The 18423-nt window shown below is 50.6% G+C and overlaps 1 protein-coding gene across 4 annotated transcripts in view; it reads left to right on the top strand.

Annotated features, from left to right (window-relative positions):
• The first annotated feature begins 552 nt into the window (after positions 1 to 552).
• Positions 553 to 18423, top strand: part of fbxl2 (F-box and leucine-rich repeat protein 2) — a 308660-nt gene continuing 290789 nt past the window's right edge. The window contains exon 1 of one of the 4 annotated variants that reach the window (XM_038809918.1): positions 553 to 784. In XM_038809918.1, the coding sequence (XP_038665846.1) occupies positions 755 to 784 (30 nt within the window). In that variant the 5' untranslated portion in view covers positions 553 to 754. Of the gene's footprint in view, positions 785 to 842; positions 881 to 18423 lie in introns of those variants that run through there. The other 3 variants (XM_038809916.1, XM_038809919.1, XM_038809917.1) reach the window with 3 other exon arrangements.

Below are 18423 nucleotides of genomic sequence, written 5' to 3'. Positions count from 1 at the left end.
GTCACTGGGATCAGCTGCTCTGGATCTCCAGTGCAGTCACTGGGATCAGCAGCTCTGGATCTGCAGCGGAGTCACTGGGATCAGCAGGCCTGGGATCAGCTGCTCTGGATCTCCAGGACAGTCACTGGGATCAGCAGCCCTGGGCCTCCAGCGCAGTCACTGGGATCAGCAGCTCTGGGCCTCCGGCGCAGTCACTGAGATCAACAGCTCTGGACCTTCAGCACAGTCACTGAGATCAGCAGCCCTGGATCTCCAGCACAGTCACTGGGATCAGCAGGCCTGGGGTCAGCTGCTCTGGATCTCTAGGGCAGTCACTGGGATCAGCAGCCCTGGACCACCAGCGCAGTCACTGGGATCAGTTGCTCTGGTTCTCCAGCGCAGTCACTGGGATCAGCAGCTCTGGGCCTCGAGCGCAGTCACTGGGATCAGCTGCTCTGGGTCTCCAGCAGAGTCACTGGGATCAGCTGCTCTGGACCCAAACAAATCCCATGCGCTGAATTCCCGGGCCAATGACGTCAGGCGCGTGGCGGCATCGCCTGCATCTAAACTTTAAGAAAAGTGTTTAAAGGGGAACGCTATGACTTCCCTGGAAGCACGTTTTTGGTTTTTAACAACGGGGTGACGGTGTGCGGGGCAAATGCGGCCTTTAAAAAAAAATTAAAGTCAGGTTGTTGGTGTTTGGGGGCGTGACGTCAGGCGGCGGTTGGTGAGTCCATGTTGGATCCGGGAGCGGCCGAGAGTCGGAGCCGGAGACATGAATGGCATCACCCGCGGCCGCTTTGAGGTGAGGCCGGTCTCCTCCCCGCGGTAAACTGCCTGCCGGACAGCGGAGTGATGGTGATGGTGTGTGGGCTGCCTGTGGCCTGCGCGGATGGCCGAGGTGATGCTCCCTTTGCCTCTTCGGGCGCTGCAGCGGCGGCAGCTCCGGGGGAGAGAGCGCGCGAGCGCACCGGGCCCAGCCCCAACACAGCCGCGCACCAGTCACCAGGGACTCAGCAACAACAAGGGAGATGTTGGTGTTATTATGTCCGAACCCACAGCTTTCCTTCTGGGGTGGGTGTGTGTACTAGGAGACAACGACTGCTGAGTTTTAAAAAAGGGAACAGCTGATTGTAATGCAATGTTTGGTGCATTGATATTGTTCCCGGGCGCCTTATTTGCTCACCGTCTGTGCAATCCGGTTTCTATAGCTATATGCGATTTATTTACACCGGAGAATGATTGCAGTTTGGAGGAATCCTCAGCATTTAAGATCTTTATCTGCATTTTTACGTTTTAAACCACACCTACAGACACTACAAAATTACAATGCGACATTGCCCTTGTTCTTTGTGTTACTTGAATGGGCGGAATGTATTTTCATACAATTTCTGCATTTTTAAAAAACCAATAGTATTGTACTCTTGTGTCCAGTAATTGAAGTTGCCTACAGTTTGTTTTAAATCCACCAAGGTGCTGGGATTGGGGGGGGGGGGGGGGGGGGGGAGGCGTTGGAGCTTCAGGGAAGGTTCTCAAGAGTGAACCTGGGATATATTTTAACTTGCATGCATGATACTATGTAATAAAGATTTTGACCGCTCTCCACCCAAAATTAAAGATGGCTTGTTGAGTAATGCAAACCAACGCTTGTGTTTTGAGCTTTTCATATTTTATTTTGTTTGCTTCTTTGCTGTTATGCTCAGCCACTTCGTTTTCACTATGCACCTTTGAAATGGAGACAGACTGGTTTGCCAGTATTAATAAGATTTGCCTCCTTTAGTGGACCTCCTTTAGTGTAGCTCATGATTTTCCTTGTTTGCATGTGAAATCTGAAGGAGGTGATGGTGAGGGGAAACTATGAATGCATCAGTACAGTTGTGGGTTAAGTGGTCATCAGTCACCTAAACTTGTATTTTTTTCTAACCTACTAAGGAATATGAGTTGGATTTAGCTCTTTGATCGTATTCAATGAAATTTTGGCTAATCTGACCTGAACCTGTCTTGTGGATAATTACTTGCCATTTGCTTAGGACCTTCCACAGCAGCAGAGTTGAGAATGGGAATATTTTTAAAAAATCAATGTTTTTGCATTTCTCATTTACTTATCTTCAAGTTCAGGCTGTCTGTAGGATCTACTAGTTTGGACCAAGTAAAACAGAATGCCATGGTCTATGTTAGTTAGACCTGTTAGAATTGTAAAACAAACAAAAACACACCTTAATCGTCTTTTTCCAGTTAATTCTTGTCCAAGCTGCCTAATTGCTGAATGATCCCTTCCTTCCAATCCCTCAATCATTATGGTTATTTTCTTCATCCTTTCAATAGCTGTAATATCTTGGAACTGAACAGTATTCTAACTTGAGTCGCAGCATGGGTACCTCACTATTTTGACTCCATATTAACCTTTCAAAATATCCCAGCATCTGATTTGCTTTACTGATTGGCTGTAGGCATTTGTTGTAATAGTTTCCTTATTATTGTCAGTAGGATCCCAAATTGTCCCTGAAATTTTGTTTCATCACATGAGGGATGTCTACATTTAATTTAATCTACCTGCCTGCTCAAATTCTATGTATATTTAAAGTGTTCTGTAGCTTAATCCTGGTCAGCTCTGTAGTTTACCTTGTTTATTAGCTTCTTTTATTTATTTATCATCTGTAAATTTAATATTGTGCTTGTGACTTCTAGCTATTGATGGTTTATGCAATTGTTAAAGATGAGATCCCAAAATAGACTCTTGGGGGAACTCCACTGTGATTTAACCCCCCCCCCCCCCCCATTCCCTGTGCTGCTGCCCACTAGGTTCTATTGGTCAACTAATTATGTGGCTATTACAGACTATTTCAGCTGCTATCTTTATTTTTATTACCAACTCTCACAGAGAAACTGTCGCAACAACCTTCCTGAAATCTTACGTACACCACATGTATTGTTTCACTCATGTTGATGTCCTTTATTACTCCCTAAAAGAAAAACAGGAGGTTAAGATCGTCACAGGATAAGGGATAGCAAATTTAAAACAGTGATGAGGCAAAACTACTACTCCCAAAGATTTGTGAATCTGTGGAATGCTACCCCGGAGTGCAGTGGATGTTGGGACAGTGGGTAAATTTGAGGAGTTACACAGATTTTTATTTAGGAATGGGATGAAGGGTTCCAACAAACAGGCAGGATGGTGGAAATGAGGCCATGATGAGATCAGCCATGATCGCACTGAACGTTGGAGCAGGCTCGAGAGGCTAAATTGCCTACTCCTGCTCCTAGTTCTTATGTTCTAAGAAACAACTATTCTGTCTAATTCCACCTTCCAGCATTCGTGTGTGGCCTTGTAGGACACAGCACCTCCCAGCACAAATCTGGTGTTCTTGATAATGGGATTTCTTGATTGATAAGAGGATCAGGGGTTATGGGTAGAAGATAGGAGAATGGAAATGAGGAACATAGCCATGATCAAACGCCGGAGCAGACTCAATGGGCTCGGCTCAATGGCCTAATTAGGACCACAAGACATAGGAGCACAATGGTTTTAAAAAAAAATTTAGAGTACCCAATTATTTTTCCCAATAAGGGGCAATTTAGCGTGGCCAATCCACCTACCCTGCACATCTTTGGGTTGTGGGGGTGAAACCCACGCAGACACGGGGAAATGTAGAAACTCCACATGGACAGATTTCCAGGTCCGGGATTCGAACGCGGGTCCTCAGTGCCGTAGGCAGCAATGCTAACCACTGTGCCACTGTGCTGCCCTCTAGGAGCAGAATTAAGTCACTCGGCCCATTGAATGGCAGAGCAGACTTGATCATAGCTGATTTATTTTAGTCCCGATTCTTCTGCCTTCTCCCCATAATCCCTAACTCTCAGTGATTTGGCCTCCAGGGCCTTCTGCAGCAAAGAGTTCCACAGATTCACCACCCTCTGGCTGAAGCAATTCCTACTTGTCTCTGTTGTAAACAATCGTCCCTTTAGTCTGAGATGGTGCCCTCTGGTTCTGGTTTTTCCATCTGGTGGTAACATCCTCTCCACGTACACTTTATCTCGGCCATGCAGTATCCTATAAGTTTCAATAAGATATCCCCTCATCCTTCGAAACCCAGAGTCCTCAACCGCGTCTCATTTGACAAGCTCTTCATTCTTGTGAACCACCTCTGGGCCCTTTCCAAAGCCAGCACATCTTTCCTTGGATACGGGGCCCAAAACTACTCAATACTCCAAATGGAGTCTGACTAGAGCCTTGTATAGCCTACGAAGTACATCCCTGGTCTTGTATTCTAGCCCTCTCGACATGAATGCTAACATTGCACTTGCCTTACTAACTGCTTACTGAACCTGCATGTTAACCTTAAGAGAATCGTGAACAAGGACTCCCAAGCCCTTTTGTGGTTCTAATTTCCTCAGCCTTTCCCATTTAGAAAATAGTCTATGCCTCTATTCTTCCGACCAAAGCGCATAACCTCACACTTTTCCACATTGTATTCCATCTGCCACTTTGCCCACTCTCCTAGTTTATTCATGTCCTTCTGTAGCCCCCTGCTTCCTCAATACTACCTGTCCATCTGCATATCTTGGTATAATCTGCAAACCTAGCAACAGTGTCCTCAGTTCCTTCTTTTAGATCCTTAATGCATATTGTGAAAAGTTGTGGTCCCAACACTGACCCCTGAGGCACTCCACTAGTCACTGGCTGCCGTCCTGAAGAGGACCCCTTTATCCTCCCTCTCTGCCTTCTGCCAGTCAGCCAATCCTCTATCCATGCCTAGCGTATGGTTAGATTGACAGGATCTGCCTTTCGTGAAATCATATTGACTAGTTTTTATTACTTTATTCAGATCCAAATTGCCCATGATCTTTTAAGAGTTTCCATAACTGTACCTGAAGTTGATGTCAAACTCTCTTGCCTGGTTTTTAAGTCATTTTTAAAAAATATTTTGTTTTTTCAAAATTGGAATTATGCCCGTCAATTGTTCCAGGTATCTCTTCTGAATTCACTGGTTTCTGGAATATTTATTCATTAAAAAAAAACTCATTTTATTCAAACTTGTCTCAAAGTAGGTTACAGCAAATAAACACCCTGGGAAACAGTCTTCCCAACAATCAACTATACAGTTTTTGTACAGATTTTCCTCCTATTTCACGCCCCCACCCCCTGCGACGAACAGCTCCTCAAACATGGTTACAAACATCCCCCACCTTTTCTCAAACTCCCCTGCTTAGCCCCTTAACTCATACTTTATCTTCTCTAACCGCAGGAAGTCATACAGGTCACCCAACCATGCTGCTACTCCCGCTGGCGATGCTGACCGCCCCTCTAGCAAAATTCACCGCCGTGCAATCAGAGAGGCGAAGGCCAAGACATCGGCCTTCCTCCTCTCCATGAGCTCCGTCTTCTCTGAAACCCCAAATATCACTAAGACCGCGAACACTCCTGTCCAGAATCTTCCCAATTTTTCACAACCCCAAAACATGTGCGCATGATTCGCTGGCCCCTGCCCACACCTCTCACACTCATCTGCTACCCCCTGAAAGAACCCACTCATTCTCGCCCGAGTCATATGCACCCTATGCACCACCTTAAACTGTATCAGACTCATCCTTGCACAGACGCTTACTCCTCAGCGAAGAAGGCAATAAACGGCTGCTACCTTCGGGCGAACCCTACTAGCGAACCTCTCAAGGCGAACTTGACTTTCTCCAGGCCAAGAAAGCTCGCCATGTCCGATAGCCATACCACAGCCCTCCGGGGTGGTGGTGGGGGGGGGCTTTGAGTCCCTCCATGCTATCAATATTCGGCAAAGGCCAGAACGTCGCTCTCTCGCTCTCTCGCTCTCTCGCTCTCTCGCTCTCTCGCTCTCTCGCTCTCTCTGGGTCCTCTGAAACCCCAAAGATTGCCACCTCAGAGCTCGTTACCACCCCAGTTTTCAATACCCGGGACATGACATCTGCGAATCCCTGCCAATACCCCCTGAGTTTAGGGTACGACCAGAACCTGTGTACAAGGTCAGCCGGCCCTCCGGCGCATCTAGCACACGTGTCCTCCAGCCCGAAGAATCTGCTCATCCCGGCCCCTATCGTGTGGGCCTGGTGCACAACCTTAAACTGGATCAGGCTGAGCCTGGCACATGTTGCGGTCGTGTTCACTTTGCTCGGGGCTTCTGCCCCGATACTGTCTTCCATCTCCTCCTCCTCCCCCCCCCCCCCCCCCCCCCCCCCCCCCCCCCCCCCACCCCCTCTTCCCACTTAAGCTTCAGGTCCTCGGTCTGCGTATCCTCAGCTCCCATTAGTTCCTTCTAGACGTCTGAGACTCCACCCTCTCCCCTAGAAACTACCCTGTCCTGCCTCCCCTTCGGCGGGAGACGTGGGAAGGACGGCACCAGTCTGCGTACAAAATCCCGCACCCGTAAGTATCCAAAGTCGTTCCCTCTCGCCAGCCCAAACTTAACTTCTCCTCCAGCGCCCTCATGCTCGGAAAGCTCCCTTCCAGGAACAGATCCCCATCCTCACAATCCCCGCCCTCCTCCACAGTCGATACCCCCCGTCCATGTTCCCCAGGGCAAATCGGTGGTTGCCGCAGATTGGGGTCCACACCAATGCTCTTACCTCCCCTACATGCCTCCTCCACTGGCCCCAGATCCGAAGAGCCACCACCACTATCGGGCTGGTGGAGTACTGTGCCGGCAGTGGCGCTTGGATCAGGGCTGCTAAGCTACTGCCCGTGCACGAAACAGCCTCCATCCGCTCCCAAACCAATCCCGCACCCACCATCCATTTCCTTATCATCGCTATGTTGGCCACTCAGTAATAGTTGCTGAAGTTCGGTAACGCCAGCCCCCTTTCTCTGTTCCTTTCAAGCATCACCCTCTTCGCCTGCGGGGACTTTGCTGTCCATAAAAAAAATCCCAGAATAATTTTATTCAGCCTCTTAAAGAAGGACCGCAGAATAAAGATGCAGAGACACTGAAAAACAAACAAGAACCGCGGGAGAATTGTCATCTTAACAGTCTGCACCCTCCCCGCCAATGACAGCGCAACCCACCTCTGGACCTCCTCCCTCACTCGTTCCACCAGTTGGGACAGGTTGAGCTTATGCAACTTGCCCCAGTCCCGTGCCACCTGAATCCCCAAATATCGGAAACTCTCCCCCACTAGCCTGAACGGCAACCCCTTCCGCCTACTCTCCTGCCCCCTTGCCTGAATTACGAACATCTCGCTCTTAGCCATGTTCAATTTATATCCTGAGAACCAGCCAAATTCCCTCCGGGTCTCCATGATACCGTGTGTCTCTCGCTCTCGCTCTCTCTTCTTCCCCCCCCCCCCCCCCCCCTTTCCAGCCCCTAGAAGCTCTCGGTGCAATTGCCAGCGGCTCTATGGCCAGCGCAAACAGCAGAGGGGAGAGAGGGCAGCCCTGACTACAGGCAAGGCTGTAGAGCAGCTTAGAAAGGTAAAAGGTGTGATTTATGAGCATGGGGAGAAGGCCAGTAGAATGCCTGCTCAACAACTAAGGAAGAGGGAAGCGGCTAAGGAAATAGGGAGGGTAGTGGATGAGGAGGGTAATCTAGTGGGTGACCCGGCAGGGCTGAACAAGGCCTTTGAGGACTTTAATAGGAAGCTGTGCACTTCAGAACCCCCGGGGGACATGAGGCGATTCCTGGAGGGACTGACCTTCCCAAGAGTGGGGAGGGGACTGGGGGCCCTGGTCAGGATCAAAGAGGTATTGGGGGGCCTGAAGGTCATGCAGTCAGGCAAAGCCCCAGGGCCAGATGGGTATCCGGTGGAGTTTGACAAAAAATTTGCCAGGATAGTGGGGCCAGTGCTGGTCAGGGGCTTTAACGAGGCAAGAGACAGAGGGAGTTTACCCCAGACGATGTTGCAGGCCACCATCTCGCTTATTCTGAAACAGGATAAGGACCCAGAGGCTTGTGGGTCATACAGGCCGTTGTCTTTGATCAACGTAGACACCAAGGGCGCGATTCTCCCAAAACGGGAGAAATCGTAAAGCTGGCGTAAAACCCGGGCGGGTTTTACGGCAGCGCGCCCCTTCCCGACCGGGGACCGATTCTGGTCCCCGGTCGGGGCTAGCAGCCCGACGCCGTAGGCTCCGGCAAGACGGGCTTAACGAAAATCGTTAAGCCCGCTTGCCGGGGTTAGCGCCGGCTGACGCGTCATATGATGTCAGCCGCGCATGCGCAGTTTGGAAGACTCCAACCCGCGCATGCGCGGGTGACGTCATCGCGTTTTTGCGCGAAACCCGCGCATGCGCGGGCCGGGTTGCCCCTCAGCCGCCCCGCGAATGGATACTGCGGGGCGGCGGAAGGACAAGTAGTGCGTGGGCATCGGGCCCATGGCACCCCCCCCCCCGGCTCCGACTGGTACAGTTCACTGTAGAAGTCCCTAAAGACCCCATTGACCTCTGCCGCACCACATTCCCACCCCTATCCTTCACTCCACCAATCTTCCTAGCCACGTCCCGCTTGCGAAGCTGATGTGCCAGAATCCTGCTCGCCTTCTCTCCATACTCGTAGACCGCTCCCTGCGACTTCCTCCACTGTGTCTCCGCCTTTCTGGTGGTTAATAAATCAAACTTGGCCTGCAGGCTACGCCGCTCCCCCAGCAAGCCCTCCTCCGGGGCCTCCGCATACCTCCTATCTACACTCAACAGCTCCCCCACCAGTCTCTCCCTCTCCCTCCTCTCCCCCCTCTCCCTATGGGCTCGGATGGAGATCAGCTCCCCCCTAATCACTGCCTTCAGAGCCTCCCACACAATCCCCACCTGAACCTCCCCAGTATCATTGACCTCGAGGTACCCATCGATACATCCCCGGACCCTCCTGCACATCTCCTCATCTGCCAACAACCCCACCTCCAGACGCCAAAGTGGGCGCTGGTCCCGCCCCTCCCCCATCTCCAGATCCACCCAATGCGGAGCATGGTCCGAAATCGCTATAGCCGAATATTTGGCATCCTCCAGCCTCCTACTCAGGACAAAGAATTCAATATGGGAATAAACACTGTGCACGTGGGAGAAAAAAAGAGTACTCCCGAGCCCTCGGCCTCCCAAACCTCCAGGGATCCACCCCTCCCATCTGGTCCATAAACCTCCTCAACACCTTGGCCGCCGCTGGCCTCCTGCCTGTCCTAGAACTAGAACGATCCAGTACCGTATTGAAGCCCCCCCCCTCCCCATGATCAGGCCCCCCACCTCCAGGTCAGGAATGCGGCCCAACATACGCCTCATGAAACCAGCATCATCCCAATTTGGGGCATACACATTTACCAACACCACCCTCTCCCCCTGCAGCTTACCGCTCGCCATCAGATATCTGCCGCCACTATCAGCCACCATCTCAGACCCCTCAAACGCCACACTCTTCCCCACCAGGATCGCCACCCCCCCGGTTTTTCGCGTCGAGCCCTGAATGGAAAACCTGCCCCACCCACCCCTTCCTCAGACAAATCTGGTCCGCCACCTTCAGGTGAGTCTCCTGGAGCATGGCCACGTCCGCCTTCAGCCCCGGGCCCACTTAACCGGCCCATTCAACCCCCTCACGTTCCACGTGATCAGCCGGATCAGGGGGGCACCCCTCCCCGTCGACTAGCCATAGCCCATCGACTGCTCGCCCCTGGCCAGCACCCCCCCACTCGGCCCGTTTCCCACGCGATAGAACCTCACCCAGACCCCCCCGACCCACACCAGCTCCTCTCTGGCCAATCCAGCAGCAACCCAGTTTTCCCCCCCCCTGATATGGGGTCACCCCCCACCCGCAGCAGCTCCTTGGCACCGCTCCAGCGCGGGAAAAAGGAACTGATATCCACGCCCCTTGCCTCCAGCTTCACCCCCCTCGTCCCGCAGCACGGGAAACCAGAGGAAAGCCCGCGCTTTCCCACTGCCCCACCCCGCCCCCTCAACGCAGCTCCCAAATAGCAGTCCCAACCCATCCACCAACCTCGTACAAACAAAAACAGAACAACCACAGACCCCAACACCCCCCTTAAAACACAAACACAAAACCATAACCAACCTCATCCGAAAGCGGGAAAAAAAACAAACAGAATAACCAGCAACAGCATAAACAGTGATACAAAAAACCCCCACAGTCCCCAATCCCTAGTTCGAGTCCAACTTTTCAGCCTGCACAAAGGCCCACGCCTCCTCCGGGGACTCAAAATAATAATGCTGGTCCTTGTAGGTGATCCACAAGCGCGCAGGCGGCAGCATGCTGAATTTCACCTGCTTGCAGTGGAGCACCGCGTTCGTCCGGTTGAACCCGGCCCTCCCCTTAGCCACCTCCGCACTCCAGTCCTGGTAGACGCACACTACCGAATTCTCCCACTTGCTGCTCCTCACCTTCTTGGCCCATCGCAGCATACACTCCTGGTCACTGAACCGATGGAACTGCACCAGCACCGCCCGCGGGGGTTCATTCGCCTTAGGCCGCCTGGCCAGTACTCTGTGGGCCCCCTCCAGCTCCAGGGGCAGGCGGAAGGATCCTGCCCCCACCAGCGAATTCAGCATCACGGCCACATAGGCTGGCAGGTCCGACCCCTCCAGCCCCTCCGCGAGGCCCAGGATCCGCAAGTTCTTCCTCCTTGATCGAAACTCCATCTCCTCGAAACGATCTTGCCACTTTTTGTGGAGCGCCTCGTGCATCTCCATCTTCCCCACGAGGGCCGAGACCTCATCCTCGCGCTCAGAGGCCTGCTGCTGCAACTCTAGTATCGCTGCACCCTGGGTTGTCTGGGTCCCCAGCAGCTTACTTGTTGTAACCTTCAGGGATTCCAGCAACTCCCCTTTCAGCTCCGTAAAATAGTGCAGAAGGGCCGCCTGCTGCTCCTCCGCCCACTGCCTCCACTCAGGGGCTCAACAGGCCGCCATTTTGTCCACCTTCCCCCGCTTTTCCAGGGGAGCTGCTGCCTTTTTTTCCTCGCCCCACTCCGGGTCCGCACCATAAATCCCGGGGGGGTTTTGCTCCAGACCCCTTTACCCACCGGGAATCGTCGATTCAGCGCCGTTTGGGGCCCTTAAGAGCCCACAAGTCCTATAAAAGCGGGAGCTGCCGAACGTGTGGCTTAGCATAGCCGCAACCGGAAGTCAATTGTACCCTTTTATTAATCAAGATCGCCACCCCCTCGTCTTGGAATCAAGCCCCGAATGAAAGACCTGACTGACCCAGCCCTTCCTTAACCTAACCTGGTCTGCCACTTTCAGGTGTGTCTCCTGCAGCATGACTATGTCCGCCTTCAGAACCCGCAGATGCGCAAACACATGCGCCTTCACTGGCCCATTTAACCCTCTAACATTCCAGGTGATCACCCTGGTTGGGGGGCACTTCGCCCCCCCCCCCCTCTTTGCCGATCAGCCATCCCCTTTCCTTGCCAGCCCCCCAGCCATGTGTCGCGCTTCATCTGGCCCGCCTCCTGACCAGCTCCACCCATGACCTCCTCACTGTTGCCATGCCCAGTTTCCATCCCCATCAGCAGAACGACTCCCCCCTCCCAGCAACACCATCCTATCACCTAACCCCTGCTTTAATCTAACTATATTCACACCCCCCACCTCGGCTTCCGTTGACTGGCCCTACTCAGCTAGCCTGGGGCGCTCAGCCTTGGCGCCAGTGCGTCTCCCACCCATTGTTCCCAGTCTCCCCTCCCCCAACCCATCCACACCACTTCCCCATATCAGCCCTACTTAAGCAAACACTCTATACAAGTCATAAACAGCCCCTACAGTAGCACAATTCAAGTTAAACAAGACAAAAAAAAGGAAAGAGATAAGAAGTAACAGGCACTCTCATTCCTTCCCATACAGAAAAGATTGCACAAAGTTTCCCTGAAGCATCCCCCTTAACCCTTTTAACTATTTTCTTTATTATTCCCCCCCCCCCAGCCAAGCTCCAACTAATCAAAGAGCTCAAAAAGGAAACATTCAGGTTAAACCAAGCAAAAATCATGCAAAGAAACAACAAAAACAGACCCAAACAGACAGGCAATTTTCAAAACTGGAGAGACACCACATATACTTAAGTTCTAACAAGAGTCCAAACACCCTCAGCTCAGGGCCAGCCCTTGCTTCTTAACGAAGTCCATCGCCTCTTCGGGTTCCTCGAAATAGTGGTGCTGACCCTCATACGTAACCCACAGTCGCACCAGAAAAAACAGCCCGAATTTCACCTGTCTGTAGCCTCCCCTCCTCCTGGTCACCTCAGCGCTCAAATCTTGGTAAACACGCAGGGTGATATTGTCCAAGTGCAGCTTTGTGTGCTCTTTGCCCATTGCAGCACCCGTTCCTTGTCGAGGTACCTGTGAAAGCGTACCACCATAGCTCGTGGGGGACCCCCTCGTTGCGGCTGCCTCACCTGCACTCTGTGCCCTGTCCACCATAGGCGGGCGCAGGAATACCTCGTTCCCCAGCAACCTCTGAAACATACCCTCCACAAATGCGGCAGCGTCTGACCGCTTTGCCCCCTCCAGGAGTCCCACGATTCTCAGTTTCTGCTGATGAGATCTGTTGTCCAGGTCCTCCAGCCTTTCCAGAAGCACTTTTTGCTGGTCCCTCAACCTCTGAATCTCCACATCCGCCACCGTTTGAAAGTCAGCCTGCTCCTCCACTGACTTCTCCAACTGGTGGAGCATCTCAGCCTAATCATCTAGCCTTTTTTCCATCCGGTCAATCGACTTCTGTAGTGGCTCCAAGTTGTCCCGCTTCAGAGCCGAAAAGCCCTCTTGCATAGTCTGCAGCAGCTGCTCCATTGTGGGCTGGGCTGTCGGCGCCGTGCTCTGAACACCAGCCATGCTGGTCCCTCTCACAGCTTCCACTGTGCCCTTATTTGACCATTTCTTCTGCTGTTTACGTTCCCTCCGGCTTCTTAGGTCCATACAATTCTGTATGGGTCCTGTGCCTGAGTACTATTGCTTTCCAGTTCCGCCCTCAAAAGCGCAAATAAGTCGGGGGGAGAAGGTCCAAAAGTCCGAGACGGGAGCCACCAAATGTACGACCTACTCCCTCATAGCCAACCCCACTTCCCTCCACCTCCTGTATACACTAACCATCCCCCCCCTCGGCTCAAACCCATGATTCTCGAACAGCGGCGTTAGCACCGACATCCCTTCCACCCTAAAATGCGTCCTCAACTGATTCCATATCTTCACCGTGGACTGCACCACTGGGCTCCCCGAATACCTACTCGGAACCATTGGCAATGCTGCTGTCACCATAGCCCTCAAACTAGACCCCTTTCAAGATTCCTCCTCCATTCTAACCCACTCTACCCCCTCTCCTTCCCAACACTGCCGCACCTTGTTCACATTTGCTGCCCAATAATACTGAAGCAAGTTTGACAACGCCAACCCCCCCTGCTGCCTCTGCCTCTGTAGCAGGGTCCTCCCCACCCTCAACACCTTCCCCGCCCATACAAAGTCAGAGATGATTGTGCCCACTTTCTGAAAAAAGGCCTTTGGTATAAAGATCCAGAGAGCCTGAAAGATAAACAAGAACCTCGGCAGAATATTCTTTTTGACTATTTGGACCCTCCCCGCCAACGTTAAGTGCAGTGTATCCCACCTCTTAAGATCCTCCCTGGCCTTCTCCACCAGCTTCGTTAAGTTCCACTTATGGAGCCCCGTCCATTTCCTCGCTACCTGAATCCCCAAGTACCGAAACCTATCCCTCGCTACCGTAAATTAGCCCGCTGTGCCAGCTCATTCACCGGGAACACCTCGCTTTTCCCTACATTCAGCTTGTATGATTTCTGGAATGTTTATGTCAAAGCCTTGCAATTTCCTTTCTTAAGAATCCTCGAATGTATCTTATCCAGCCTGAGTTTTGTTTATCTTAAAAGTTTCACAGCATTTGGTTACATTTGCTGGTAGCAATGTTAAGTGTTACATCTTACCGATGCAACACTTTGATTCCCTTTCCAGATCCTGTTAACTGCTTCCTCTGGTAAAAACTGAAGACAAAAAAAACTTAAATATGACTTGGCTTTTGCTCGGTCCCATATATCTTTATTTGCTTAAAACAATATTTATATTCTTTCAAGTGATATTCACCAATTAACCTTTGTATGTGGTACTCGAATAACAGGCCTTTATAAAGGCTTAGTTGAAATATTGCTAAAAGCAACAAACGGTTGATTAAGAATAAAAGGGGGTTCAAAAAATTAATAGTGACTCTTTGGAGCTAAAGAGAAGTAGGAAAGTGCTGGGTTTTATGCTGTTGAAATGGGGGGGTGGGGAGAAATGGAACAAAAGGGAAGGTCTGGGGTAGGTTTGAGGGTGGAAGAGATTAAATAACAAAAGATGCCATGGAACAAAAAACAATGGTTGCAGTAAAGAAACAAAACATTGGTCCAGAGTGGAAGTGTTAATAGCAGAATAATAAACAACTCTGTTTGAAAACAAAAACGTGAAAACAAGATACAGACTAGCACTTGAGGGGGAGGGAGGCAAAAGTCAAAATGAGTGCAAAGTTTGTGGTTTGAAGTTGGTCAACATGATCGAGTCCAGAAAGCCATAAAGTGCCAAATCAAAAGATGAGGGGCGGGATTCTCCAATTGCCAACGGCGAAATTGCGTTCGACGATCGGCCGGAGAATCGCCGGTTTTGGAGGCGGTGCTGTTTTTGCCATGCTCCACCCCCTCAAACAGCGTACTCTGGGAGTACGCCACATGCACTGCCTCAGGACGTCACCTGAGGCCCTCCCCCGATGGGCTGAATCCCGACGGCGTGGGACACGTGTGCTCACACCATTCGGGGACCTCGTGTGGCGGCTGAGGATGGAGTCCAGCGCTGCCATGATTGGGGGGGGGGGGGGTGGGGGGAAAAGAGCCATTCTGCTGGCATGGGAGCCATTGTCAGGGGCTGGGATGACTGGATGGAGGGTCCAGGGGTGGCAAAGCTGGTCATGGGGGCAGTTTTTGGTAGGCCGGGTCCGCGCACGGCTGGCATCATGTTATATGGCGTGACTGGTGGCTTTACTCTGCGTGGCTGCTAGCCCCCCACCGGATGGACGATCGGTGCAGGGGTGGCACCGACTTTCTGGTTGTAAGACCAGACGGATCCTGTGGACACAGCTGCAGGATCGGAGAATCCAGCCCAAGGTGCTCTTATGAACATAGAAAATAGGAGCAGGAGGAGGCCATTTGGCCCTTGAAGCCTGCTTCATCATTCATTATGATCATGGCTGATGATCCAAACTCAATAGCCTAATCCCACTTTTCCCCCTATATCCTTTGATCCCCGCCACACTTAGTGCGTGCTTCGTGAAAACATTTTTATTTATTCGTTTATGGGATGTGGGCTTTGCTGGCTGTGCTAGCATTTATTGCCCATCACTTATTGCCCTTGAGGGGCATTTAAGAGTCAACCACATTGCTGTTGGTCTGGAGGCACATATGGGCCTGAAGGACATTCGTGAACTAGATGGTTTTGACGATCGACAATGGCTCATGGTCATCACTAAACTTCGAATTGCAGATTTTTTAATTGAATTCAAATTTCACCATCTGCAGTGGCGGGATCCCAGAGTACTCTAGGCCTCTGGATTGCTAGTCCAGTGACAATACCACTCTGCCACCGGTAGCATTTTGGCCTAAACTGCTTCCTGTGATAAATTCCACAGGCGGACCACACTCTGGGTGAAGAAATTTCTCCTTTTCTCTGTCTTAAATGGTTGTATCCTCAGACTGTGGTTTTGGACACACCCGCCACCTGGGCATCCTTCCTGCATCTACCCTGTCTAGTCCTGTTTCGGTCCAGGATTGGAGGAAGTGAGACTGCATAAAGGAGAAATTGTTTGCTGCCCCTCCTTGCACCCCCGCTGCTGTGGATGGAGTACCATTCAGGTGGGCTGCTTTCTCCTGGATAGTTCTGAGCTATAGTGTTGAAGCAGCACTCAGCCATGGGAGTGGAAAATGTTGAATCACATTTCTGACGGTCAGATCCCAACAGTGGCTAAGATACTGGACCAAACCCGCAATATTTTAATTTTTAAGACCGTGCAGAAAGATCGATTTGCTCCAGGAGTGATTACATAAGAAATAGGGCGTGGTTATTTTTATAAACAAAACCTTATTAAAACAAAAGAAAAAGTAATAACAGGAACAGCTTGCATGTATCTCTTAATCATAACACACGATTTCCCATTAAACAGCACGTAGAATGAATATACAGCTCTCAACTCCACTTATGCAGGCAGGCAAAAATTATACTTGCATTTATAGACATATTCCTGCTGTTAGTGTGTAGCTCCCTCAGACCTCTTTCCGAAAGCCTGTCTCTGTTGCTGTTTTTCATGACCTCTCCCAGTGGCTTTCCAAATCCTTCTGCCCCTACCTTTTCGAACAGAATTCTTTAACTCTCCAAGTTCTGCCCAGCCCCTCAAAGATGGTTCTCTCCAGGCATATCCAGACTTGAACTCATCATCGCTATCTGGGCTTTTTAATTGTCCAGTCCCTTTACACACAAGAACAGGATGTGGCGATGCCGGCGTTGGACTGGGGTGAGCACAGTAAGAAGTCTTACAACTCCAGGTTAAAGTCCAACAGGTTTGTTTCAAACACGAGCTTTCGGAGGACTGCTCCTTCCTCGGGTGAATTCAAGACTTCTTACAAAAGAACAGGGCCATGCTATGACTATGCAATTAACATCCAATATATGGACAAAAGAGCTCAATCAAACTCTGCAATAGGCTAATGGCTAGTCAGAGCAGAGTGTCTGGAGGACAATGGATCTTGAGTGAAACACTCTGGCTGAATAGAGGAATGCTGTTTATTACCATTAATGTGTTTAAGCCTGAATGGGACAATGCAACTCGGGCTAGGTGTGTGTGTGAATCAGTGAGAGCAGTTTTACTCTCCGTCGGTTAACCCCCAAATTGCGACTACTACATCAATCCAATTTCCTAACATCTCCCTATCGTAACAATACTAACAGATTTTGGGAAGCCCGAAGGGGAGTTATATGCCACTGAGTTCCCAACCTCTTACCTGCTCTTGTAGCTACAGTATTTATAGGGCTGATCCTTATCAGGTTCTGGTTAATTGTAACTCCCTGTATGTTGATATTGGGGCTTCAGGAATGGTAATGCCATTGAATATCAAGGGGAGATATTTAAATTTATCTCTTGTTGGAGATGGCCATTGCCTGGCACTTGTGTGGTTCAAATATAACTTGCGCTTATCAGCCCAAGCCTGAATGTTGCCCAGGTCTCGCATTGTATTTGAACATGGGCTGCTTCAGTACCTGAATAGTCAGGTATGGTAATAAACACTATGTAATCATCAGTGAGTATCCCCCACTTGTGACCTAATGGTGGAGAGGTCGTTGCTGAAGATAGTTGGACATGGGCATTACCCTGAGGAACTCCTGCAGTGATGTTCTGAAGCTATGGTTGATCGGCAACAGCCACAACCATCTTCCTTAGTGTTCGATATTGGCGGCATGGTAGCACAGTGGTTAACATTGTTGCTTCACAGCGCCAGCGACCTGGGTTCGATTCCCGACCTGGGTCACGGTCTGGGCGGAGTCTGCATGTTCTCCCCGTGTTGGCGTGGGCTTTCTCCGGCTGCTCCGGTTTCCTCCCACAAATCCCATACTTGTTAGGTGAATTGGACACAGTGAATTTTCCCTTGGTGTACCCGAACATGCGCCAGAGTGTAGTGTCTAAGGGATTTTCACAATAACTTCATTGCAGTGTTAACGTAAGCCTACTTGTGACACTAAAAGATTACTATTATAGATATCGCTCCAACCAATGGAGACCTTTCCCTTGATTCCCATTGACTTTAGTGTTGCCAGGGTGTCTTGACAACACATCTGTCAAAAACTGTTTTTATGTCTCGGACTGTTGCTGTCGCCTCACCTCTGGAGTTCAGCTCTTTTGCCTATATTTTGGCTGAGGCTGTAATTCGATATGGAGCCAAACCGAGCATTAATGAGCATGCTATTCTTATTTTGAGATAGGAACATGGGAGCAGGAGTAGGCCATTCAGCCCCTTGCGCCTGTCCCACCATTTGATGAGATAATGGCTGATGTTGCATAACTCCATATACCTGCCTTTGGCCCATATCCCTTAATATCTTTACTTAACAAAAATCTATCTCGGCTTTTAAATTAACTGGTCTAGCTTTAACTGCTATTTGTGGGAGAGTGTTCCAAATCTCTACCAACCTTTTAGTGAAGAAATACATCCTAACATCACCTTTTAATGGTCAAGTCCCAAGTAGACTATGCCCCTGAGTTTTAGAATCTCCAACCAGTGGAAAATTTTGGCCAGAATTCACTGACTGTCACGAATCACTTTTTGCGCCAACAGCGCGCACCCGCCGCAGGTTTCCTGGCAGCATGGGTTGGCTTCGATGGGGAAAATCCCATTTGCAAGTGGTGGGAGTATAAAATTTCACCACCAGCGAACTGCCGACTAACACATGGCTGGGGAACCTAGAATTCCGTCC

Source organism: Scyliorhinus canicula, chromosome 10 (assembly GCF_902713615.1).
Source record: "Scyliorhinus canicula chromosome 10, sScyCan1.1, whole genome shotgun sequence".
Taxonomy (NCBI): domain Eukaryota; kingdom Metazoa; phylum Chordata; class Chondrichthyes; order Carcharhiniformes; family Scyliorhinidae; genus Scyliorhinus; species Scyliorhinus canicula.
The sequence above is the reverse complement of the archived record's forward strand: the minus strand, read 5'-3'. Positions and strand labels throughout refer to the sequence as shown.